The 27,685-nt window shown below is 39.0% G+C and overlaps 2 protein-coding genes and 1 pseudogene across 2 annotated transcripts; 2 read left to right on the forward strand and 1 right to left on the reverse strand.

Moving 5' to 3' along the window:
- Window positions 1-7,191, forward strand: LOC110039984 (ubiquitin-conjugating enzyme E2 R2-like). Its single transcript, XM_020745170.2, has 5 exons — window positions 1-322; window positions 413-499; window positions 595-692; window positions 5,936-6,070; window positions 6,545-7,191. Exons 1-5 carry the CDS (start codon window positions 146-148, stop codon window positions 6,759-6,761), a joined length of 714 nt encoding a protein of 237 aa, XP_020600829.1. The 5' UTR covers window positions 1-145; the 3' UTR covers window positions 6,762-7,191.
- LOC110039983 (galactose-1-phosphate uridylyltransferase-like) lies at window positions 7,180-27,671 on the reverse strand. Its single transcript, XM_020745168.2, has 15 exons — window positions 27,229-27,671; window positions 26,701-26,779; window positions 21,034-21,082; window positions 20,770-20,899; window positions 19,761-19,817; window positions 19,131-19,172; window positions 18,516-18,596; window positions 14,341-14,390; window positions 12,940-13,022; window positions 12,448-12,531; window positions 11,383-11,416; window positions 10,846-10,897; window positions 10,128-10,193; window positions 9,452-9,493; window positions 7,180-8,454 (listed from the first exon to the last, which is right to left on the reverse strand). Exons 1-15 carry the CDS (start codon window positions 27,478-27,480, stop codon window positions 8,446-8,448), a joined length of 1,110 nt encoding a protein of 369 aa, XP_020600827.2. The 5' UTR covers window positions 27,481-27,671; the 3' UTR covers window positions 7,180-8,445.
- On the forward strand, window positions 24,617-26,172 carry LOC149108414 (uncharacterized; annotated as a pseudogene).
- Window positions 27,672-27,685: the final 14 nt, after the last annotated feature.

Raw genomic sequence — 27,685 nt, forward strand, 5'->3', positions numbered from 1 at the left:
CTTGGGACTAGTAAATACACAACAAAACTTCTTTTGGTGAAAGAGTTGGTGATCTCAATGTGAAAAAGTTTACCTATTTATTGTTGAAATTTAGGCTTATTCAAGTCGAAAAGCCGTGATCATTGAAAAGAAGAGTATAAAGTAAATGGCCGCTCAACCACCTTCATCGGCTGTGCGAGCGTTACAGCTGGAGCTAAAGAAACTTACCGAGGAACCAGTCGAAGGATTCGTCGTCAATGTGCCAGATGAGAGCAACTTATTCGAATGGGACGTAGCGATTTTTGGTCCTCCAGGTACTCTTTACGAGGGTGGTTACTTTAAGGTAAGTCTGTAATCTAACAGAGCAGAATTTCTTGTTTTGGAAAGCAAGCGTTGCTAAGTTTTTTTTTGACATACCTCATTTTCGCTACAGGCACACATGTCCTTCCCTCCTGGCTACCCATACTCACCACCAACGTTTCGCTTTCTCACGAAAATGTGGCATCCTAATATATACGAGGTAAGATAGATCTTAAGCCGGTTGCAATTCTTTTCTACGTATTTTACTCTTGTAATTTTTATTCAGCGGCTGATGATTTATTCTCGATTCTTTAGTCCGGTGATGTGTGTATTTCAATTCTACATCCCCCGGTTGACGATCCGCAAAGTGGTGAATTACCTTCCGAGCGATGGAACCCGACACAAAATGTCAGGTACGTATAAAATAGCCTTCCACTCAGTTTTTCTTTTACTGAAAAAGACTTAGGCTTTCTAGTGTTCAAGAAGGTATCCGTTACATACAGAAATAGCTTTCAACTAGATTGTAATACCATCACAAACCAAACGCCATATTATTTTTGGTACAAGAAATGTACATACGTTAAAGCATACGACTTATATTGGATTTCTTCTTGATATCTCGAATGTTATTTTGCTTGCTTTTATGCCAGAAAGTGTTTTTCAGCTTGTCTATCAAAGGGAGACTATCAAGGTTTTGTGTTTTGGACGCTTGAATGATAATTCTATGCTCTGGTGTGTTTATTTGTCGGCATGTTTTCTTGTCACACTGTCAAAACGTGGTTAGGATTTTGCATGTATTGTGGTCGTTTTGGTTTGCATTTTCAGCCCAATGAATTACGCACAAGTTCTTCTTAGCGATTGTACATTTAGTATAAACTTAAAGATGTATCTATCACAAATCACTGAAATAAAACCAATCTCAGTTGGATCGTAGGAGCAGATATGTATATCAACATTAAAGTTTCTGAATAAACACCGGTTCTGAATTTTTATTAATTCTGCAGGTTGCCGGTAGTGTATTGTACAGTTTGACAGAATGTTGCACCTACCGCTCTAAAATTAAGTTCTGAGCCAAAAATGATATTCCTCTAATAGGCTGTGACAAATATTTTAATGCTTTCCAAATTTGCTTGCAATTAATAACATGATAATTGTGTATTGTAAACCTTGGATGCTAAAACAGAAATCCTTGTGACTGACTAGATCTAGGCAGTACAAAATTATTAGGAAATAAATCATAGCTTTAATTACTACTGTATTTGTTTCCAAAGGGTGAGAAAACTTTAGATTTAAAAATAATCTTTAAAAAAATTGTGTTTAATCAGCAGTCACTGGTAATTGGGGGAACATGTTTGATGTAGGACCATGCAGTGGTATTTTCCAGATTTTTTTCTTCACGCTTTCATGTATTGAAACAAAATTGTAGTTCTTGATGAGTATGGATAAAGAGACATGTGGAAAATGGAAACATAAACCACTGCATTCATAAACATCCTTCAAATTTGGCCATTTGAATTTTTAACCGCGCGGCCATGGGGCGAGCGCGGTTCATGTTCTACCCTTGGTTTATTTTTTTTTATTTTTTTTTTTGTCGGAGACCAGACGCAGATCTCCACTCGGCCAACTTTGAATTACGCAATCTGTAATGTTTACTCGCCAAACCTTGTTTCTTCAGGGTCAACAGAAATCTCAGATTACAAAATCACGCCGAACCTACACGTTGCAAAAAATCTCTTCAAAACCCTGACATCGACGCGATATATCACTTTAGCGTTAATAGCTACCACACATTGGCAGAAGGTAAATCTATTCCTTAAAAATCCAGCTTTATCGTGCTAAATTTCAGCGAAATCGAACAAAGCCAGAATTAATTAAAATTTTTTTTGTGACCTCACTCCCCAGACTTGACCTAACAAAAGGAGCAACGGTCGCCCATAGCAACCGAAAAACACGAACATAACAAAGCCGACGTTTCGGCCAAAAAACTCCAGAATTATCGCCTGAGAGCTTAAACTTGAATGGGAACATCTTTTTCGAACTTCTTTCAACTCATTTAGACGAAAGAATGGCCTCAGCGGGCTACAAAAATGACCAAGAGAAAAAACAGAACAAGACAGCAGAACAAACCGATAATATTTCACCGCGTGGCTTTCGGCACGAAAACGAAAATACAGCTTACTTCTGGATAAATTGAGCCTTAGAAGCCACCAACTGGTCCCATATTACTTTCTGTATCCTTACAAATGTCCTGACTTCCATCTCCAAAAGATTTTGCCCCAATTTTGAGCAAATAAACATTTCGCCGATAGCGACCACCATTACGGTGGCTTGCATGCTAAATTAGCTAACTTGACAAAATTCTCCCGATGGGGGAGGATGTGAGGAAAAGAGCTGAAAAATGGCCTGTAATTGGCTAATGATGAGATCTTCCCACTGTCCAAATTTGGTGAGAATCGAAAGTAACGCCAATTTTCTGTCACGTTTTCAATCTGTAGCCACTGGAGTGACCAAAATCGATACATCGGTCGGGATAGAGTTTCATTATTAAATTACATGACTTGTGTGACTACTTTGCTAGCCCTTTACTCGTGGAAAACACCAATCAAATTTAATCATGTCTTTAAAGAAAGAAAGCTGTTGTTAATAGTGTTATTATCGTGTGGCTCATATCGTTCATGACCATACATATCCCGAAGAAAGTTCTAGATTAGGACCATTACGTCATCGGATATTTGTCAACGGCTACCACTGATGGTGCAATAATACAGTTTGTGTTGATCAAGTGATGTGATGTCTACAGTAAGAAAAGAATCATCACTGACTGCTTTCAAATGTGCACTACATTCCGACGGTAGTGCTAAGCAAACAGTTAAATTTTAAAAGCGCGGTTATAAGATCTAAAAGATCTTCTTGTTATCCTGTCAAATATCTTTGATTTTTGCATGTAATTTATTAGTGAGCCGGTGTTATGGATATTATTTGACACTGGACATTGGACACTGTATTTGGACATTGGACGTTAAACACTGGATTCCAAATCATTTAAACCCTGATTACCTTTGATTCCTGTGAAGCATAAAGTGGTCAATACTGTAGCAGTGTGTGCTTGGCATGTAACTTGATGAATTAATGCAGCTTAGAGCATTAACCAGTTTTAAAACAAATCCACTTACAATGGCAAGAAATAGGGAAAAAACTGAATTAATTCTCTGATTGAAGACAGGACACTGGTAGAGGAAATAACCAAAATTGATGTTGTGTTCTGTGAAGCTTAGGTTTTTTTTTACCAAACCCCTCATTTGTGGGGAAATTCAGGAGCAATTAATAATTCACATTCCACTAATAATCAGATTGACACTTATTGTACACAGCAGAAGCATAGCGAGCATTCCCATACAAAGAGTTCTTCTGCATTCTGGCTGTGTGTAAATTGGAGTGAAAGCAAAAAATTGACGAAGCAGAGGGTGGTGGGGCGAGAGTGGGAGAATGCTTGCCCGCAAACCTCTCGATTTTGAAAAACCTGTCTGCCCAAGTATGGGGTTCCTGATTGGTGTGGCATTGTCATCACGATTGACAAGTGTATCCAATTCGCTTGAATGTTTTCAGGAATTAACTCAAGTGTGACTTGCACAATGCTGTGGTGGAAGGTTTGAGAAATTGTGCTAGCCTCAGTGAAGATTTATTAGACTTGAGGTGAATGGTATTCAATTTTACTCAGAAGACACCATCTGTTAGAGGGTAAAGACTTGGTGGCTGTATTACCACTGGATTCGACAAAAGCTTTTAAAATCTTCCAGCTGCTGTTTCAATTGATCGAACGTGCTTGAAAATCAAACAGGAACCAGGGAAGGAGAACCAATCTTTGAAAGTCTTATTTTGCAACCTCGCTTAGCTTTACTGAGTCGATTTTTGTGCCCAGATAATGCCAGACCGAATTTTAGAAGCCAGTGACTGGTTGTTGTTTTCCCTACAAAAGTGAATTTACTCGCACTGACAATTTTCAAAGAAAGGCTTGTGATTTCTGGTTGGTTCTATAATTCAACGGTTAAATATTTTTAATTTTCTAGCAGCAAGAGAATGAAATAACTGTCAAGCCAATGAATGGTTGAAGTTAAACCATAGGAAAAGCTGGCCTTAAGCCGGACATTTGAATTTGATGTTGCCCTCCAAACGAGTATGTAGATAGCACTATAAAAAAGCTTGCAGTCAAATCTTTCTACACTATGAACAAACAGAAAGCATTTCTTTCCTTATTTCTGAACAATTGGGGGTATTTTATTGTTAGTGCTATTCTGGCACCTCTCAAAAATTTAATTTTAGTGCTTGGTGACAAGTTGTCATTCAATAAATGAACTCAATGGTGAAAACCAGTGGGCGTTTTTCAAAATCAAGGGGTTTGCGGGCAAGTGTTCCCTCACTCGCCCCACCATCCCCTGCCTCGTCAATTTTTTGCTCTTGCTCCAATATATGTGTTGCCAGAATGCGGAAAAGCTAGGGTGAAGCATGGTATGATGATATTGTTCTTGTTTTTGACTTGGTTGAAGCTTTGTTTTGATCGTAGTAAAACTAATTTTAGTTCTAACTATCTTCTAAGATTCAAAAATAGTCACAGCTAATAGTCACTTCTTTACTTTCATCTTTAGTTATAGTATAGCTCCATCCCAAATTTAATTTGGGTGTGCTAAATTATGTTGAGTAAGTACAAAGCTTAAAATGATGACGGTTTACCAAAGTGAGCAATTAGATTTTAAAAAAGGTGTAAGTGAATCTTTGAACAATTCTTGATTCTAGTAATAAATTGTACAAGGAAAAATGTTTTAAATTTGGAATCTGGAAACAGGAGCTGCAAGCAAGTATAACTGCACTAAAAAGTTCATATTTCAGAAGTACAGTACAGACCAGTATCAAAGATTAGTTTGCTTGTATACTGAGGTGATTTTAAACAGTGTTAAGGTTTACTTACCATATACGTTACCTTCAGTGCTCCTGTAGACTGAGGTGTCTTGCATCCAAACAATGTAGTGCGTCCGGTTTAAACTGTCGATACCTAACTCCATATCAAATTAAAGCTTAAAGAGCTGGCTATTACACAATAGCAAGAACTTTAACATAAAATGAATTGTTGAATTTTTCACGACCTTTAAATGTGAGCATCCAAATCATCCTTTGGGTCCCTTTTGACAATTCATGTTATTTCAGACTTCTTGGTATAGTTTGATAGTCAGCGTTATAAGCTTTAATTCGATATGGGGTTAGGTATCTACAGTTTAATCCGGATGCACTACATCGCTTGGACATGAGACACCTCTAAGGGTATACGGTAACTTTAAATCAGGCTCCCCTTGAAAGTTATTTTGTCTTTCTCTTCACTTAATCTGATTAATATATTTGCTTGGCTTCCATGCTATATATACCTAATCATACCTTTTTGGCATGCTTTGTGGCTTATCAGGCCAAGTGAGCATGACATCATAGCCATATAAGGTCAGTGACTTGATGTCACAGGATATCAGGACAGTAGACACAGCTTCTGATTGGCTAATTGGGAATTGGGTATGGTAAAGAAACATATATTGTTAAACAATGTAAGTTGCTTTTTTTACGAAGATTCTAATAGTCTAATGTTAAAATAAAGGTTACATTTATATCTTCACAGAACAATACTGTTGAGTGTCATTTCCTTGTTAAATGAACCAAACACATTTTCTCCTGCAAATGTGGATGCCTCTGTGATGTTTAGAAAATGGAGAGAGAGTAAAGGAAAGGATAGCGATTATGAAAAAGTTGTTAAGTAAGTTGGATATTGGTTTCCACTGGGAATTGAAGTGTAAAAATACCTCAGCACAAGCATATGCTACATAAGCAAGAACAGAGGCTTGAGAACAAACGCACTAGTTAGCATTATGCATTGCACAACTAGTATGTAGACTACAATAATAGGACTGCTCCATACTGATTTAAAAAGAGAAAAAAAATCATAATTGCAAGCAACATAAACAGTCTCACTGCAACAAAAAGCAGTGATACATAGTTAGGCCCAATTCCTTTCAGGCGTCTGCTTATGGAAGCTTACTGGTAAAAACAAAGGAAAAGTATAAATCCTAAGCCCTCAACGGATTTGAATGGGAAATTATGTCTGCTTATGAGAATGAGTAAATACAGAGTTCAAATGGTGGTTAGTAGAGCTGCCTGCTTACAAGAGTGAGCACTTTTTGAAGAGGTGACACACACAGTATTTAATAATTTAATGGTTTAATATTTGCAGAAAACAAGTTCAACGTTCCAAACTGGAGGCCGAAAAAGAAAACATAAAAGTACCAACAACTGTCGATGAATACTGTGTAAAATCTAGACCCTCACGATCTGAACCTGAGGACTTAACAGATTTCTATGATGATGACTATGCCGATGATGTGGATGATGACGATGATGACGATGACTGCATGGATTATAGTGAAGACTCGGGGAATGAAGAGACGTGATACATGTGACTAAGGGCTGGACCTCTGTCACAATGTATATTTTGTACTGTGTAACATAAGAGACCCTTTGAACCATGGCAAGATGTACAAGAACCTACCTGGCTTAAAAAGCTTGGAAAAACCTTTTTCTTTTGTAAAACTATATTTGTGATACATTGAGCAGTGTGATACATGGGTGCAAAGACTGTAAGAGCTGCTACCCTTGGTTTTCACAAGTGTGGGATACTGTGGTATGCATGTCATGTTACTCCTGTGCACAGCTCTACCTTTGTGCAGTTATCAGAAAGTCATGGAAAGCTTTACTAGCTTTACTGTCAGTCATGAACTCCACTCCTTGAGATCGGAATTTTTTGAAAGTAGTGCCGTGTAGCCTTTCCTGTTTGTGGTGGTATCTATGTCATGAAATAAATTAACAACCTTAACCCTTAAAGTTCTTGTTTTATTCTCTGCTTGGAATGATGGATTCATTATTTCGTCCACAATGCCCATGTGTGTCTGTGGGAATGTGAATTTTGTTGAGCATGCAGGAGACATTTTCTTCAGTAATAATATCAAATAGAATAAAATGTTTCACCCTTGCTCTCCATAGAGTCTCCAGTAGCTCAGTGGTTAGAGCATCTGGTTAGATCATGTATGGTCATGGGTTCAAATCCCTTCTGGAACTCCCATTTTCCCCCCGAGTTTTCTGTTGATGCTATTTCTATCATTTAATAAAATATTAATTAACTAATTACACCACTTAGACAGTCAAGAAGGCTAATTACTTCGAATCATTAAGTGAGACATAGACCCTCCTCTACAGCTTCTTTACAAATCAGTAATAACTAGTAATCTAATAAATCCCCCATTTACAAGTACTAGGAGAAAACTAGGCCTTGATCTTCTTGATGGATGTTGCAGGGCTTGACTTCTCTGTACTGTTAAGATGTAGGCTTGATATTTGTCCAGCCAAAAGGGCCTTGGAACTAGGAAAAGGTGGCCTTTCCACAGGATCCCAAACCTGTTTTGACTTGGATGTACAGATTGAACAAATTGGTTTTTACTATGTGCACTAATTAGAAGTGCCTAGAAGTGCCTAGAAGTGGGAAGTTCTACTCAATGTCTCACAAAGTAGAAAACAAAATATTAATACTAATTATTATGAATTGTAGCATTAAATAATTATTAAGAAAATCTTAAAATGCATGTGCTTGCTTTTTCCAGAAAAATATCATTTTTAAAAACTGTGATTTTGATGATAAAATGATTTAATTTTTTTGTTGTTTTTTTAAATAATTCATTGTAATAAACTTGTTGCTTCTTCCTTAAGGTTAAGAATCTTGCAAACTGTTTTTATTCTTTTAGTCATTTTCTTTTTCACAAGTGTCCTAAATGTCATTTCTATGTGCTACATTTTTGGACAGAGCCTTTTCAGACAAATTAAGCACAGTCCCTCAGATTAACCTGAAGATAATTTTAATTGAATCCTACCAAACCCTTTGCTTTGAAAATCTAACTCTATAATATAATTATATCATTTAATTGAAAAAAAAAGCCTGCCCTATAACGTGTAATTGTGTCCAGAGTTCTAGTGCAACTCTGTTGCTTGTGGCCAATCAGGTCATGATGCCTTGGTGGATATGCTGGATCAGTGACCATTAGTTTGTGGACCAATTCTTCAAGTGGCATTCTTGTTTTCAGTTACTTATTTATTCTGTAGAATAAAAAAAAAAATGCATGTGTTAATGTGTTAAAACAGTCAAACAAATAAAATAGAAAATCATTTGATAGCTTGAACAGTAATATAATTATTTATTGCAGATTTGCACCATGTTATACTTGAAAATTATTTCCCAAAGGCTCACGCCCTTTTCATTGTTTACTTTTTTCATTAGCATTACAATATAATCCAATGTTTATGAGGCAATTTATAGTTTCAATCCCAAATTACTTCGCATCCACATCGATTTACATTGTAATGCAAATGAGAAATAGCTAATCATGAAAAGGGCTACTTTGAGAGTCTTCCAAATATCGCTCATGATGTAAATCCTTAATAATTAATCATTCACTCATACAGTTAGCTTTTAATGACTAATCAAGGCAGAAATAGGTGTTATCAATCTGCAGGCTGAAGGTTATATTTTTTCACTGAGAATGGTTGTAGCCCAAGCTCGCAAATGAGCTTCCCTTGTACATACATTTGGTACAGATAATACTCGGGTTATGCAACAATTGAAATAGAGGGTTTTGTACGTAATATATCAAACATGAGAGAGAGCCTTTCATTGGGATATCCAAACTCTGAGAACAGAGTTGAAGATAGGACGTGTAGTGGAGTATTTTTTACGAAATTTGAGGTGTTTGGATAGCCGATGAAACACTTCTCATGTTTGATATATTATGTACAAATCCCTCTATTGTCAGTCATTGCGAAAATGAAGGAAAAGTGCGTACTGATTTTTTAGTTCACAATCAATCTAATCCATTATCAGGCTACATGTATATATTATTACTGGTATTGATCAACATTACTTTCCATGTTGAAACATATTTTATCTCTGCTAGTTTATATTATATCATTGTATTCCTTTAAGTATTAACAAGCTACATAGCTTGAGCAACTATTGTTTGACCATGATTGCAATTCAGGAACTGAAAGCCATTTCAACAGACTTTAAATTAAGTTGCCCTTGTGTTCAGTTGTATACCTTGTAGTGAATTTCTGAGAGATTTCTAAGTTTTTCTGCTGCCTATAAAGTCAAATCAAATGCACTCAAATTAAAACAATAATCAATTGAATGAAAGCTCCCGTTTTCTCAATAAGGATCTCATGGACTTATTTTCCTATCAGCGGTAACCACATTTGACACTAGTCACAAACTAGAACCACAGAGGAGTCCATGGGAACATGGAGAAATTTGCCTAACCACAGCATATAAAATCATAAGTAAAATTCCCAGTAACAGAGACCTCTCGCTGTCCACATTCACATGTCTGGTCGTGATGCTATACTTTGTTTCTTAGATGCTTTTTTTTAAATTCTAGACTGCTTGTGGACAGCCTTTTCTGTTAGGGTCCAAGAAGGGTTTATCCCCATGTGTGAATGCAAAAAAGGCAGCACAGACAGGAGAAGTTTGGGTTAAGATAAGAAAGTCAGTTTTTCTCTTTGTGTTTTCTTGTCTTGTCCAAATCCTTCTCGTCCTAAACCTTTGTTCTTCACTCCCTTCCTGATTTTTGGGAGAAAACAGCCCACAAGCAGTGTATCTATATTCCACCACAGTAACCAGCAAGTAATGTCAAAAAGCCATTGTTGTTTTGGGGTGTCATTTCAGGTTACCAAGTAATTTTGCCCAATAGACAGCTAGATTACAATGATTAATGTACCTGTTCTGCTGTCAAGTCTCTTTGGCACTGAGCTAACATTTCATAACCAACCATGAATTTCTTCACCTGAAAAAAATTATAATAACTAAAAATAACTACATGTATTACCCAGTCTCACGAAAGAGGAGCTAAGCCGAAAATATCTAGTTTACGCTAACTATTTGACACTTTCAAGAGCTTTTTATTAAGGATGTATACTAAGAAGTCAGATTTGAAAATTCTCTCAAAATAGTATGAGCCTTTCAGCAAGTGTAAGTTGAAGGAATTTTCAAATATCACAAGTGGTATAAATTCTTAATTGCGTGAGCTTTCATATGATTACTCATTATACGACTGAGAAAATTACGAATGAGCATACATTCACGTGCACTGCAATGCAAATTAACAATTAATGACAAATTGACATGCTCTCAGACAATCACAAATACATGTAATGAAGTAATTTTCCCAATCTAATAAGCAATAATTACCATTAATACTTATAATAATTTCATCTCTTACAGTATTTCCTATAAAAAAAACTTGACTTGCCTGTCGGGCAAGCAATGGAGATAATCCACTAGCCTGACTGAAAAATTGGACACAACTTTCTTTCCAGGTTGCATCCTAAATATTTATTTTACAATGTTGTTATTGATTCTTCGGTGTTTTTCTATTCCAGAAAGTTATAAATTATTTTGAGGTTTCCTTCCATTTCAAAGTAATCAGACGATCTTACCGAGGCAGAACGAAGTAAGGGAGGGTAGTAATGAGCGTGTAAGTGCCAGTGACTGCCAAGAGATAAAAACAGATTTAGTTCCACTTCAATTAACTAATACATGCACATGCTTGGAGGATCTTCCCTTTTCTTTGGATGCCAACAAATAGGCTGAAAGCCATTAGGCATGAAGACTTTAGTCAGAATGCAGCAGCGTGACTAGCAAAAAGTTAGACAAGTGCACTGGCCTCTAGATCAAATGGTCTCAGTTCAAGAACCAGCTGGGGTCATTACAAGCCCTGGCTGTGACCATTACATTGTGTTCTTTACTCTTACAGAGTATCTGTACCCAAGTTTACAAATGGGCAACAGCAAATGACACACTCAAGGTAAACCTGCAATGGACTAGCATCCCATCCAGGGAGTGTATGAATGCTCTGACCCACTTAATGTGATAGAGACCAGAGATTCATGCCAACCTGATGGAGCACTAGGCTTGAACAGAGAGTTCATCTGCTACATTTTATAGAGTAACCTGATGGTACTGAGAAGTCTCACCTACAGTCTGTATCCTGTTTACCTGTAGGTGCCCCTGTAAAGGACAAATTAACCTAATTTTAACCCAAAAATGATAAAAATCTGCCATTCAAAAATGGACACAAAGTTTTCAGACATTAATTTGGAGATCAGAATTTTTTGAATATGCTCATTGTACAGTAGAACAAGTAAGGGTGGTGTACTAAATGTAGCCACACTCCCATAAGAAACAGAGGTAAACTCTGACTGGTGGTTTGGGTCACTGGCATATGTATAGACATATCTTTACTATGGAGTCAACTGTTGAAATTACATGGTCATTTATCAAGTCTGGCAAATTGTTGGAAATAGAACCTAAGTTTTTCACTATAGAAATTAGAGGAAACACTTTGGAGTCATTTGTATGATAGTTACTGAGGACAATTATAGCTTCTCATCATTGTTTTGTCCCCAGTAGTAGGCACCGTGAGATAAGGTTTCTTCTTGTGTCTAAAGTGTTTCTCAACTCCCCAAAAAGCTTTACACACATGCAAATTCTCTTTTTTTCTGTTTTGTAAAAGTTTAATTCCTAGTTACTATCATTAACCCATAAAATGACACCCTCAACAGGTAAATACATATTTATTAGTAGAGACCTTAAGTTCAAGGTTTTTCAGCATTTCCCACGAACCGCGAATGTCTGTGCGGCTAGACCAGGTTCTAGAGGTAAGTGATTTACTTCAAGGTTTTTTGCACCCTAAAACATAACAATCCCATGTTTGAGGAAAAATTCTACTTTTAAAAACTATTTTGCTTATTAACTATTGAATTCTTTTTCATAGAAACAAAATTTTGAAGACGATTTCTCAGCTAAAACAGAAGTGAACGAACAAATGAAAACAAACATGGCAGCCATTGAATTAACCGTAAACCCTCGAATCTTAAGTCCCAAACGTGGGCAGACGGCTAACATGAAACCGCTAACCGCAAATTGCGGCTTGCCGTTTGTGGTAAGGTTGCCAAACCTCTATCTTAAGGTCTCTATTGGTCCAACTTGACTGTCCTTAAAACTGCAGGTCATTTAGTGTACATGTGTGGTTCACCTACCATGCCAGCCCATAGAGTAAGGAAATGAAACTTCAAACAAGTTGTCATATTTTGTGAGAAATCTCTTCATGATGTCAGCAAGACCTGCAACAAAGGGTCAGAGTCAGTATACAACTAAAGTAAATGTAATTCACAATAAATTATTATTATTACAACCCGGCCTGGAAAAAACTCTCAAGAAACATCATTCTGGTTTTTACATGTGACAGTTTGTTGTCAAAGATGGTTTGTGACCCCCTCCCCCTTATCAATGCTATCTTGATCTTTATAACCTATTGCTTAGAATGGTAGCTTCTCCACCAAAATTTGAACAGGAGAAGGGGGGGAGTGCATTTTTTGCTTTCATAAACATCTTCTGTCAATAATGTTCGATTTCTCATGAAGTCTTTCTTTAACTAGTTTTGAGCACGATAATTTATGGAATATTGTTTGAAGTTTCAGTCTCCACCAGACCATTGAATATCACATCAAAGAGTAGAAAATAAATGTTACATTTTTGCTCTTCTTCTGTAAGATCTGATAATTTCATGACATGTCTTCTTGGAAGGAGCAGAATTTCATAAGGCCAAGTTGCCCTATAAGAAAATAACAGGAATAAAGTTATTACTAATTATATTGTGAAAGGAAGAAATATTGTGTATTGCTTTGCACCCTGGTAAGCGTGAGGTGTACCATGCCATTCACGGGGGAATGGACTTCTTGTAGGGTGTACCAACATCCATTGTCTAATAAGTTGTTATAATTTGTTAAAAACTGGATCATTACATAATGCAATTCAAGACTTTTCATTGGCTTGATACCATGCTCCACAAATATGGTATGCGTACACCTAATTTTTGGGGGCGATCTTATTTTTATTTTATTTTATGTCTATTTTTTTGGGGCATTTCCACTCACATTGATTGGATGTGACATGTTGGATATCTAACAGGGTTCCATATTCGCAGTCTTCTGGTCGTTCGAGACGACTAAAAAATCATACGGACGACCAAAACAATACGAAAAGTCGTCAGCTGGATGAGTTTAGTTTGACTTAACCAAAAAATAAAACATTTCTTAAATTTTCTTATGGGTTCCCTGCATTCTAAGATTTGCAGCTTTCTTTTGCAATGAAAATCATCATTTTGTTCCGCCATCTTGGATGATGCCATATTTTCCAATTTTCATTTCAACTGCTGATGTTCTGCACTGCATCTACATTTGCGGACACACATAACATGATCACATCAGCTGTTTTAATCAGGATATGGTGTTTAGTAATGTTAACAATTCGGAAAAACAATCAAAATACGAGCTGGAAGAGCAAAAGCGATCTTTTCAGCCTTCATGCCGGTTGAAAAAGCGTTGGTTTTCATTTGGACCTGGATTTTCTGTGTCCACCGACTCAACAACATCAACTGCTGCAACTATGGACATGATGTTCTGCGAGACTGGTCACGTGAAAATACTAAAAAAGTAAACTTTCTATTTACATGTTGTTCTATTGCAATTCTTTCCTATTGAACAGGCAAGTAAAATATTGCCAGGGCAAGTATGTCATCTCGCATACTTGCCCAGCTGACAACTTGGAGAAAAAAACAATATGGATCCTTGTATCTAACATCTCATATCCAACACGTGCTTGTGGAATAATTGTTAATTAGATAATGATGCCTGTTTTTTGAATATATGTTATTGTCTGTTGTTGATAGATCTTTTACACAACTTAACACTCAAATTTGCACTAAACAGCACAAATCAATAGAAAAAGCACTTGAGAAATTTGCATCCAAAATCTTGACAATAAAATAATTTCATCTCTGAGGACCATAAGTGGGGGATGGTACGTCAATTAGGATTTGGCAAATCTTCTCAGCTTGTGGCAACTTTGATAGCTAGACAACTGCTACATACCAGTAAGGTACCACTACAATCCAGTCTTTATTTTCCACAACAATGCGAACCTGAAAAGCAAGTCACTTTGTCAATGAAAACCTAATAAAGAATGTGTGGTTCCAGAAAATATCCATACCCCCCCTCGGAGGATCACGGAAATTCCCAGGGGTAAGGGTGTCTGACATAGGTAAATTTCCGAAGGGGAGGGGGGCTACTCAAAGAGTTTTCTTTCCAGTGGGTGTGAAATGCGATTGAATGAACACTATTGTACTTTCCCAATCGATTCAGGTAACCAAACCAACAGAAATGTTCCATCCGTTGAAATAAGCGTTCAATTCTTTGTCATATACTTTCCATTTTTCTTTCAACATCGTACGACAGACGGGAATCCTGAGCATCGTATTTGTTGGACGTGGAGTCGAACAAAATGCCGACAAAGAGGTGCAGCAATACATGAACAAAGATGATATTTTATACTTTGAAGATTGTGCTGTATTTACTAGTACATGTAACCGTAGACAGCAAGGAGCATTGGAGTGGAAGCCGAGATTTCATTCAGTCACTTATAGAACGACTGAACAATACGTGTTTCACGCATGAAATGTATGACAAATTAAAAAAAAAAACTAAGGCATAAAATGATTTTAATATCATTTTACAAACTACAGAGACAAAGCGTATGACTTAATAGCTGTTATTGGAGTTGAGTCTGTGGTCAAATATTCTTTTGTTTTAAAAGGCATGCAAACGGGGCGAAAGGGTCAATACAATGCAGAATTGACCCTTTCACCTAATTTGTGTATCAAGCCGCTGATAACTGCAATGACAGCTATTGATGTAGCCTGCATAGCAAGTGTTTCCGTGGGGTTTGGAAGCAAAGAAAGAACGAGGAACAGGATTTTCGGTGTTTTGTCTGCGCGGAAAATGGGGCGAGGACCAAAAAAAAAGAAAGAGGGGGATGGGAGAGGGGAAGGAAGGAAGTGCTTGCAGACAAACCCCTGGATTTTGAAAACCTCCGTTCGCCAGCGAACGGAGCTTGTGATTGGCTAGGCTAGTCCAATATTATTGACATGTGTCGATCAAAGGTATTTTAATACCTTTGAGTGCCAGACAAACGGGGAAGACGTGTTTGAAGCTTGGTTAGAAGACGCTTTAACTTTTCTCGCTGAACGAGGATTTAGTCGTCAGCTTCAACAGTACAGTAGAAATCCTGTAGTGCAATGCAGACGCTTTGGTTTTTCGAAGTCTGCACATCATTGCAGAAGCAAGCGCCACACAATTTGCAGTTGTTCCTTTAATTTAAACATCACTTTCTTGAATGCCACATGCGCCAAAGACAAGATAATAAACCACAAGACAGAAAATTCGCACTGCTGCGTGGGAAAACCTAGTGATTTCGTCTGGCGTGTTACATGGCAACATGTTGTCGTAGGTACTCTGACATTTCATTACAAGCATTTTTGTTGACAGCATTTAGAACCTCTGGATACAATTCTGAATGATTTGTTATAGTGTTAGCTGCGGCATGCCAGTTTTAATCACATATTTGCATTAGCAAAAATTTAGTTGTCTCGTTGCGGGGAATTCTTACGAGGACATTTTATAAACAACTTTGACTTGGAGGCTGCCTAGGGGAAGATTACCTTTATTCAGATACTGGTCAAGATTATCGTTATTTCCCCTCTCAGATGTTTGAAGCCTCTCCTGTCCAAATTCCAAAGTTTGCCGAGAAGACTTTCTGTTGTTTGTTTTTGCTACAGGTGATAACACTCGAACCGATTTGTGGAACTGGCGTTTCCAGCAAACGCTTCTTTACTGGAATTGCCTTTATGGGAGTTGACTTGCTAATTTTACTGTGTATCGATTCCTGGACGAATGAATACAGTGATCCAAGATTTCGAATCATGCGAGCACAAGGATTACTAACGCGACTGGAATACTTCTCACATTTTAACTTTCTGGCAGATTTGTGCAAAAACTTCACCCTTGCAGTCCTTCCTTTTAGACGGATTGAGTAGAAATATAGCTTGATTATAAATTACCAAATTTAATTCATCGTTCCCACTGTGCGCTCGTTGTTTCAGACATATTTTGACAAGTAAAGTTTATTTTGGTTCAAAGTTCACTTCCGCTACAGAAGGCTGAAGATTTTATTGGTTAATTTATGACAACCGATGACAGCATGAAATCTCAGTGTGCGCACTCAGGCATGAAAGGCCAAGTGGGCAGTTTTCAAAATCCAGGGGTTTGTCTGCAAGCATTTCCTTCCTTCCTTCCCCTTTCCCTCCCCCCTCTTTTACTCGCTCCATTTTTGGCGCAGTAATTCTTTGCTCCCGAACCCCACAGAAACGCTTGCTACGCAGGCTACTATTGATGTATTCCTTTGGTGAAGGGAACAATGAAGTGACATTTGAGAAACAGCTGTTTTAAAAAAATGTTGTGTGACGACTTTACCGCATGTGTAAAGTAATTTGATATGTTGTTTTGAGCATGCATAAATTAAAACTTCGACTGGGTGATTTGAATGAGCTTTATGTACATTTCGAGAGTCTTGACAGTATGAAAACTTCTTTTAATGAAGAAAAAGTCAGCTGCTATGCCATTTGGGAGTGAAGCACTTCTAAGTCAGTTGTTTATTAGTTCAAACACCGGTTCAAACATTTTAACAGACATGAAGGAATGCACCACGTCTGCAGTCTACTGTGAAAAAGTATGTCTTCGTCTACAATGTAACTATAAACAGCTGTGGCTAAATTTTATTACAATTAATGAGTTAAGTCTTGTTATTTATGGATACAGAATTTCTGAGGGGTACGAGGGGCCTAAGTAGAAAAATCATGGAAATTCCAGGGGGTGGGGGGTCATACTGGAAAAAAACCCTTCGTGGGGGGGTATGGATATTTTCTGGATCCACACAATCAGAAATAATGTTCAGCCTCTCTACAAAAGCCACTGTAGGGTAGGATGAACTGGCTGTTGTCTAGAGGTGGGCCATACAACAGACATTTCAGTAAGAGTTAAGAAATAGAAAACATGTACCATGTTTCTAAGGAGTTATAGAAACACAAGTGGAAGTTTGGAAGAACAAGAAATGCTATGGGAATGTGAGCTGGCAGGCGAGTGTTTCCACAGCTTTTTGAGTTCTCCCAAACTTCCACTTGTGTTTCTGGATATTTTCTGGATCCACACAATCAGAAATAATGTTCAGCCTCTCTACAAAAGCCACTGTAGGGTAGGATGAACTGGCTGTTGTCTAGAGGTGGGCCATACAACAGACATTTCAGTAAGAGTTAAGAAATAGAAAACATGTACCATGTTTCTAAGGAGTTATAGAAACACAAGTGGAAGTTTGGGAGAACAAGAAATGCTATGGGAATGTGAGCCGGCAGGCAAGTGTTTCCACAGCTTTTTGAGTTCTCCCAAACTTCCACGAGTGTTTCTATAACTCGATAGAAACACAGAGAACATGTTTTCTATTTCCTTTAGAAAATTCCTCAATGAAAAAATAAAGGAAAACAACTTGTGTACTTTGATCATCAAAAAAACTGTAAATTTTGCTTGCTTGCACCATCATTACATCAACAGCTTGTGCTAGTTCTGTGTTTCTATTGAGTTTTAGTATAAATCTACTAGCGTTGTATCGTGAACACCGTTCTCTGATTGGCTACACTACTCACTATCTATTCCATTGTAGATGGTAAGTCAGTCTGGCAGCATGTGCTGGAGGCGGCTTCTTTGTGTTTTCGAAGTGTCTTTGAAGAGGAGTTAGGTTAAAGTTTTGAACAACCACTAGATTTTTTCTAAAACAATTAGATTATTCACTCTCGATTGTGTGATAATTGTCTCAGGCCGCACCCTTGTCAACCAGCACGCAATAGAAATTTTGAGCTCATAATCTAATTGTTAAATAGAAACACGATTTTCAACCAGTCAGTGCACATATTTTCTTTGGACTATTTTGTAATAAAAGTTGTTGATGGGTATTTGTTCAGGACAAAAAATCCTGGCCCTTGTGGAGAGCAGTTATTTATTAGAGGTGTTAGGCTGTAATCATTGAAATTGTCATGCCAAATTGAGAGGCCCAGACTGAACTTTCAACTGGACTAAAAGCATCTGGTCTACATTAGTAGCAAAGTGACAATGAACCCCCTATCAAACATATTTTTAGCATCAGCAATGCATTAAACATTTACCTTCTGTTCTGCCTCCAGTCTTGCATATTGTACCAGCATTGGCACTTTCTGTTCATTTAGATATTCCCGTTGAGTACGATCCTACCATACATATAAACATAAATTTAGATCACTTATAAAAATTAATGCAAAAATGGCCAGTTGGCTGTGAGCTTCCTTGCTACAACTGTATGGTACTGAATTGCAACTGTTTAGCACTGAATTGCAACTGTATGGTACTGAATTGCAACTGTATAGTACTGAATTGCAACTATATGGTACTGAATTGCAACTATATGGTACTGAATTGCAACTGTATAGTACTGAATTGCAACTATACAGTACTGAATTGTAACTGTATGGTACTGAATTGCAACTGTATAGTACTGAATTGCAACTGTATAGTACTGAGTTGCAACTGTATAGTACTGAATTGGAACTATACAGTACTGAATTGCAACAATACATTACTGAATTGCAACTATACAGTACTGAATTGCAACAGTATGGTACTGAATTGCAATTCTACAGTACTGAATTGCACGAATCTCAAACAGCAGATGTAATGGTCTAACTTCTTTCTCATTTATTAAGCACATGCATGTATATAGACACCTGCAAAAGTACCAACTGTACCTCTGCAGCCACTTCATTTGGTAGAAAGGAACTTGCCCAGATCTTAAACAAATGAAACATTATATAGTAAGAGACAGTACAATTGTGACAAAGTCAGTATTGGATTGGAATTTGTAAAAAAAAGCAGTTTTAATTGAATGTTACAAGTAACAAATTAAAGTAAGTCAGTCCATAATATCATAATGCTAGATTTGCTATCAGTTCTGAAATAATCAAACATCACATGGTTTTATCATTCAATAAAAACAAGTATGTTTTATCAGCCACTTGGTTGCGCAGCTTTTATGTCTGACAAAAGCAGTTTAATGAATGGTGTACTTTTAGGAAATGACACTAAATGATCTTAATTTTCACAGCTACTTCAATTTCTAGTGAATTGATGTAAGAAAGATGCTTGAGAAAGAGCTTTTTAATCACACTTTCGTCACACAATATAGGTAATATATAACACATTCACAATTTTTCTCACTGGTTTGTCTCAAGTTCTGATAGGTTCACCGGACTAAATGAGATGATACCGATTGTTTTGTTTTCAGTTTTACGTTAAAGTCACTAGAGAAGAACATGAGGTTTCAATAATTGAATTCCCATTATTGGAATGTCTCCTAAAAACATACTCTAATGACTTACTTGACAATGTGGGTGAGGATTTGAACATCCCATGACAGCACCTTTATTCTCAAAAATCTAAAATATTATTTAAGTGGTCAGAAGCCTTCATTTCAAATTCACAAACAGGTTGTTCAAAAGATATATAGTGTCTACAGATGGTTTTTATCAACTCTTATCCAATGAATAGAGATTAATCTGAGCATAGTTGTTCAACGTATGGAAAATGCTATATGGCATGTAAGTTGCTGTCCACTGGATAAGTGTTAACAAAGCACACCATACCATCCACTGGATAGTGATAGATCTGGCATTCATATAATTACATATTCCTTTTAACAATGGGAGCCTGTTGGATGGCATCATTCAGTCTGAAAATTAGTACATGTATTTACAGTCACTCTGAAGTTGGAAGTTAATTTTTGAGGCAAAATAAGATTCAAATCTCCTAGAACTGAAAATTAAAATATTTGTTACGGTCAAACCTCTCTTAAGTGGTCACCCTCGGGAAATAGCCAGGTGACCGCTTAATAGAGGTAGACAGTTTAAAAGAGGTGATCAAAATTTAGTGCCGTATGATGTAAAAAACTGAACGAGAAAACCATACTTAGTACTACTAACTATGAGAAAACAAAAGAAAGCACGTAATCTACGTTTACTGTTACTGCAATGATCATTCACACCTTTACATCATAATAATATTTCTTATAGTTACTGTTGTAGTTAATTATATGTGGTTTGCTTTCTTCAAGTTAGTTTTTTTTCAATTTATCCTCAGTCAATGATAACATTATTGACAAGGGATATTATTGTAAAAAAAAAATTACTAACTAGAAGAAAATGAGCCACATATGGTTGAAATGTAAATTAACTGAGATCAAAAATTAACCACAACATTGCTATTGTCTATGCTGTCAGTGTTTCTGCCATTATAGCTATCATTGCTATTGTGAAATTTAATATTTAATATTAATATGTAGTTTAGTAGTATTTTAGCAAAGATTACTAAAATTCTACAACTGATTATTACCTGAATCCAACGGTATGTTTTACTTAAATCCTGATACTGTCGAATCCATTCTCTTATGACTTCCAAGATTTCATCAGTGGACATAAGAGGAAGAGTGACATCAGACCATGGATGAAAACACATCACTCGGCTAAAAAAGGACAACAACAGAAATCAAATTTAGGTCACTAAAAATATCTATTTTGCATGAACATGTAAGTATCTTTAATCCTCTAAGTTTGGAGAAAAAATTCACAGCCTCGTGCCTTTTCATTTGTTACCTACCATGTTCCTTGAGCTGGTTCACATTTCAGCAAAGGATGACCAGAGGGACCTGAAAATAGATTAACCTCTTACTAACCGAGCATAAGGGCCACACTGAGGAATACAGGACTGAGGTTGGTGCAGTACGAACTGAGTACAGCATGGTCTGTACACAAATTACAGAGGGCCAATATCCCCCAGTTAAGTAGTTTATTATATTGTAGCACTCCATGGAAATCACAAATTTTGAATATGCAGGATTTTTAAAATGAAAAATACACAGCTTAATGCAGTTAAATGCAATTTAACGGAGTTAACAACAAAGAGCGCCAGTGTTGTCTGGAGTCAGCGGCGTTTCATACATGGGCATGCGCCAGATCCCATGTGCTCTTTGACTGAAGTGTGTTTAGCGTTACAGGCGCTAGTGTGTTATTTGCGTGGCAGTTCATGGGACCTCATCTTCAAGGCTTCCTCCCTGAGTAGCGTGTGCATTATTTGTTCTTTGTTCGTCGTTTTTTGAATCTTGCCGTTGTTTCTTTCATTTGGTATGGCACATCGTCGTGCAACAAACAACAGTGTGGCCGCCATGTTGGATTCAAGTCAGCCTTCTTCTTCAGCCGATTCTCCCTCTTCGGTCGTACGTCCTCCCATTTCTTCGACTCCGGTGTCCACTCCGCCCTCCTTCATCCTCTCTCAACAGGACCTCAGTCAAGCGTTTTCACAAGCCTTGGGGGATACGTTACCTCGCATTTTGGCGGCTTTGCAAAGTCACTCATCGAGTTCTTCGACAGCGGGAAACGCGGCGTCGGGCACGACGTCATCCGGTTCTGTTGTCATTAACCAACCACTGCCTTCTTCTGCAGGCCAGTCCTCAGGTAATTTGGTCGTTCCTCCCTTTATTTCAACATACTGCACGTTAGGCAATTCTTCTTTATCTTCGCCATCGTTGTTTGGTTCTCGTGGTGCTGCGAATGGATTGCCATCTTCCAACCAGTCTTTCACGCCATTGGTCTCCTTTGGTTCTAATTCCTCCATCGCCTCTACCTCAACATCCCTGAATAGGCCGTTTGTTGTTGGCCCCGGTTATTCCCCTACCCCGGAGAAGCTGGTGACAAAAATTAGGTCTGGCCAATTTGTGGATCTTGCTGACTTGCTAGCAGAGAACTTGAAAGCCCAGGAGACAGAGCCCCAAACGTACCTTGATGGCAAACTTCTTGTGAGTTCTTCCAAGAAAAGGGTGCAAGAGATCACTGATATCGTGACATGGGTTGAAGCATTCACTGTGTACTCGTGGATCTTCTGCTGTGCTCATTCTTCCAGATGGCAGGACATGACACAATACAAGCTGCTAATTCTCAAGACGTCGCGCCAGTTCCCTGGGAAGGCTTGGCTCCATTACGATGTTGCATTCCGCAAGGATGCAGCTGCTGCAGGTTTGGTGGACTGGTCTCACATGAACCATGATTTGTACAACTTCCATACTCTTTCGTCACCTCTTCCCCAGTCAAGCCAGCAGCCAACCACTTCGTCTTCAGCTTCAATTTCGATAGCCGGTTCATCCACCTTTTGCCGATCTTGGAATGATGGCACCTGTCGCTGGACCTTTGGTCAATGCTGGTACCTCCATCGCTGTGAGAAATGTGAAGGTGATCATCCACGTGTCAACTGTCCATTTCGGGCCTCAACCTCTTCCTACCAGCGCTCCCAGTCAACTCCCCCATCCCAAAGCAAACGTCTACGGCGTTGAAGTGGGATCCAAACCATATGTAAATAGTGTACATTCATCTTGTTCAGTTTCCTTTTCAAATTTTTTGATTCCTGTTCCTGTTAATGTTGTTGTTCCTGCACCACAAGATGCTTTTGGTAATGACATGCCCTCCGAAGTGGCACACCATGCTTTGCCCTCTTGTTCTTTGTCCATTTTGGGTGCCCCGTAGCAAGACCTGGTCCCCCCATCCAGAGTAACCCCCATAGACGCGGAGGAACTTCGGCATGAACTGTGTTCTTACCCGGCCAAACGCAAGTGGAGTACGTGATTTCAGGTCTCACAAATGGTTTTCAGCTGGGTTTTGACCCTCGGGCGGTATCTTTAAAATCGGAGAATAAAAATATGCCTTCAGCATCCCTTCAGCCTTCAGTCATCGACCAGTATCTCCTCACGGAACTCGACAAAGGCCGCGTAGCTGGCCCCTTTGCTATAGCCCCTATCCCAAACCTCCATGTGAGTCGCTTTGGAATTATCCCGAAGAAGTACCAGCCTGGAAAATGGCGGCTTATCTTGGATCTGTCTAGTCCTTTAGGCCATAGTGTCAATGATGGCATTCCAAAAGAACCCTTTTCAGTGCAGTACATGAAGGTTGATGATATCATCGATGGGATCATGCTTCACGGCAGAGGAACGCTGTTGGCAAAGTTCGATGTGGAAAGTGCTTACCGTAATGTCCCTGTCCATTCTGATGATCGTTACCTACTTGGTATGAAGTGGCGTGGGAAATATTTTATTGATATGGCGCTTCCATTTGGACCACGCTCTGCTCCTTTCATCTTCTTGTCCATTGCAGATATGCTCGAGTGGATCCTCAAACACAATTATAATGTGAATTTTCTTTTACACTACCTGGATGACTTCCATACATTGGGCCCTCCTAACTCACCTGTTTGCCAGAACAATATTGATACTTGTGTTAAGCTATTTAAAAAGTGGGGTATTCCTCTTCACCCGAACAAATTGGAGGGGCCATCCACTTGTTTAACTGTGCTCGGTATTGAGCTCAATTCTCTCTCACTTCAGGCCTGTCTGCCGCAGGATAAGTTTGATCGTATTGCTGCACTTCTGGAAGCCTGGTCCCTCAAACAACATTGCACACGGAAGGAGCTGGAATCTCTCATTGGCAATCTCCAACACGCATGTAAAGTAGTTCCTCAGGGGCGTACCTTCTTGAGACGCATGATCAATTTATTGTCAGCCTTTCGACGTGATAGCCACCCAATTAGGATCAACCAAGACTTTCGCTTAGACCTCCGTTGGTGGCGAGAATTTTTCCATTCTTGGGGTGGTCTCAGTTTCCTGCTTTCCCCACAGTGGGCGACCTTGCCTGAATTTTACGTTTCCTCAGATGCTGCTGGTGCTCGGGGTTATGGTGCAATTTGTGATCATGAATGGTTTGTGGGTGAATGGTCAGCTGTTCAGCATCCCTTGGCAATTGCCTACAAAGAGTTGTTTCCGGTGGTTATTGCAGTTTCCCTATGGGGCCACCGATGGGCTTCTAAACGAGTTGAGTTCTGCTCCGACAACATGGCAGTCGTTAGTGTTTTGCGTTCGGGCACCACGAAGGATCCGAACATGATGGTTCTTCTCCGTCACTTGTCACTTGTGGCAGCCCGACATTCCTTTGCCTTTACTGCCTCTCATACGCCGGGTAAAGACAACTCGATTGCTGATGCCTTATCTCGTTTTGATTTTCAGCGTTTCCATCATCTTGCTCCTCATGCAGCTCCTGGGGCGACTCCAATTCCGTTAACGCTGCTGGCTCAGCTGCCCGTAATTTGACAGATAAATGCCAGTTCTATTTGACCAATGGCCTCGCACCTTCTACTCGCCAAGTTTATGCTTCGGCTCAACGTCAGTTCTTAGATTTTTGTAGTCAGGATACTCCCTTCGAGCCAAGTCAGCCTCTTTTACCAGCCAGTGAACAAACTCTGATGCGCTTCTGTACCCACTTAGCAGATCGTCTTCACCATTCTTCCATTAAAGTATATTTGTCTGCAGTCCGTTCTTTACACATTGACTATGGCTTCCCAGACCCAATTGTCAACCGTCTTCAACTTCAGCGTCTCTTACGAGGGATCAAACGTCATCAGGGCCCAAATCTCCCTCAGCGCCAACCAGTGACAGCCGACCTTATGTCTGTTTTGCACAAGTCTTTAGATTTTATCAACCCTGACAGTGTCATGCTATGGGCAGCCTGCTGTCTTGGCTTCTTTGGGTTTCTTAGAGCTGGTGAATTTACAACAAATGGTACCTTTGATCCATCTGTTCATTTGACCGCGGCAGATCTTCAAGTAGATTCCTCCACCAATCCCCAAAGCTTTCGAGTGTTAATCAAGTGTGCAAGACTGATCCTTTCAGGCAGGGTTGTTTCATCTATCTTGGCCGTGGTTCCCTTCCTCTCTGTCCTGTGACTGCATTAACAAACTACCTTCATCTTCGTGGGCCAGGCACCGGACCTCTCTTTATTCACCAAGATGGCTCTCCTCTTTCTAGATCTCGGCTTTCCTCGTTTCTTCAAACCACTCTACAGGCAGCAGGTATTCCTGGAAAGTTCTCGGGTCATAGTTTTAGAATTGGAGCCGCTACAACTGCTGCCCAGAGAGGTGTTCCTGATCATCTCATTAAGACAATGGGTCGCTGGTCGAGTGATGCTTACTTGTTATATGTGCGCACACCTGTGGAAACCATCCTTTCAGTAGCTGAATGACTTGCCTAACAGGTATGGTTTTTGTCACTAATTTGCCAGTTACTGGGTGCCTACGGATTTGGGCATTTTTCTCGGGGCTCTGGCCTCCCCATCCATGAGCTCCTCTCTTCTCCGAGCTGGCTAGCGCGCTGCTCGGAGGTCCTCCGGCTTGGCGTGGGGGCTCATGGCTGGCTTGCCAGGATTTGCCAGCCATGGGAGCAGTCTCCATCTAGGAGCTGGCTGCCAATAGTGGAAGCTCCTGGATATCACAGGCACCCAGCCTCCATTTTGCGATGCAGTTGTTAAATGCAGTTAAATGCAATTTAACAGAGTTAACAACAAAGAGCGCCAGTGTTGTCTGGAGTCAGCGGCGTTTCATACATGGGCATGCGCCAGATCCCATGTGCTCTTTGACTGAAGTGTGTTTAGCGTTACAGGCGCTAGCGTGTTATTTGCGTGGCAGTTCATGGGACCTCATCTTCAAGGCTTCCTCCCTCCCCCCCATTTCCCTCCCTCTTTTCCACTGTTCACACAGTGTGACGGGTGCCTGCTCTCCCTTCTGCGTGGGGGCTCATGGCTGGCTTGCCAGGATTTGCCAGCCATGGGAGCAGTCTCCATCTAGGAGCTGGCTGCCAATAGTGGAAGCTCCTGGATATCACAGGCACCCAGCCTCCATTTTGCGATGCAGTTGTTAATGACCAAATGGTCCACATTGCAAAATCTCAACCAAGAAAGAACCAATCAGAACACTTGGGTTTACTTCAAGGTTACCTTGCCATATAATAACAGAGATTATTTTTAAGTGATCTGATCAACTCTTTCTTGGTTGATTTTGCAATGAGGACTGTTAACTACCTGTGAGCTGCTGCAGTCCTTGACCCTTTAAGTTTGGGCTGTGGTAGCTCACTCTTTTAGCTAAGCATATTATTTTACCCAATAAACTTGTATCTAATCTTGCCTTAGAAATAATTAGATTCTATCTCATGGTTTTAGGCAGGATTTAATGATAATTCAAACTTTCTATTGGGCTTAAGGTGTCCCTGTTTTGAGTACAAATTTACCTCAATTGAGAATTTCTATTTTATTAAAAAATAACTCTGTCAATATAAAATTCACTTTCCACATTCCTCCATCTTTCTTTTCCTGTTCTCTTAACGTTATGGTGTCATAATATTTTAGAATTTGGCCACCAGGAGATAAGTGATAAATACTATGTTATTTCATGCTGTACCTGGTAAAGGTGCTTCTTCTTGTAACAGGGCAGGGAAGTCATTCTCAAACACATATGTACTTTCATAATCAGGATTTTCCTTTATAAAATCATCAAAAATAAACCATAAATATTATAAAATGGCTGTCGAATTTGTATGTTAAATTTACTGAGCCAAGTTGAGACCAGGTGCAAATTACTGTATTCTGTCTCAACTAGCATAATGTACCACAGTAGACCCTTTCACGTGACCATTGTTTATGACTTTTTATGATACCAGAAATAGAGAGAAAAAATAATAATAATTGATAGTAATTAATGAATTTAGAATTGAAATGGGAAACTTGGACGTCCATGTGGTTTAAAAGTGGTATTTCGTGGTGCTTTGAATGTTAAAAAAATAGAGGAAAAAAAGAAAAAAAGAAAAAAAATGACTATAATGGCAGTGGGGGAAGGGACATCAGTCACCTAAAAAGCCACAGTTTCGCCCTGAAACTGAAACTTTTGTCATAAAATATAATCTTAACGAGTTAGTGTATGAATCCTTACCTTCCCACTAGCACGAACTGTTCTCGGACATAACGGGTTCTTGGGGTCCCAGCGTGGAATTTCTTGTTCTTGTGGCTTTTCAACTTGCCCTTTCCACGGTCTTTTCATTCGATGAGGGGAAACAAGAATCCAGTCTCCGCGAAGAGGATTGTATCTAGTGTGCTGATATTCAGTTGGATCAAAGGATTTTACCTTACTCTCTGGGATGGAGTGATCCGCATTCAAACATTCCGCCTTGCTGCCGTCCGCCATCTTTGTTTACGATCCAGTCCCAGTCACGTCGATGTCATGTCCGTTTCACGTGAGGGGCGGGAGCCTCGTTTTGACGACATGTCTCCGTCCAAGAAGTCTACTAAAACCTGATCTAAAACCTTGCACATTTAGAAATTGTAAAACAAACAAACCATACCAAGAAAGGTCAAGAATTATATAGACTCCGACTGGAAATTCGATTTTT

Source organism: Orbicella faveolata, unplaced genomic scaffold (assembly GCF_042242905.1).
Source record: "Orbicella faveolata isolate gen_17 unplaced genomic scaffold, um_ofav_v1 contig_26, whole genome shotgun sequence".
Classification (NCBI taxonomy): domain Eukaryota; kingdom Metazoa; phylum Cnidaria; class Anthozoa; order Scleractinia; family Merulinidae; genus Orbicella; species Orbicella faveolata.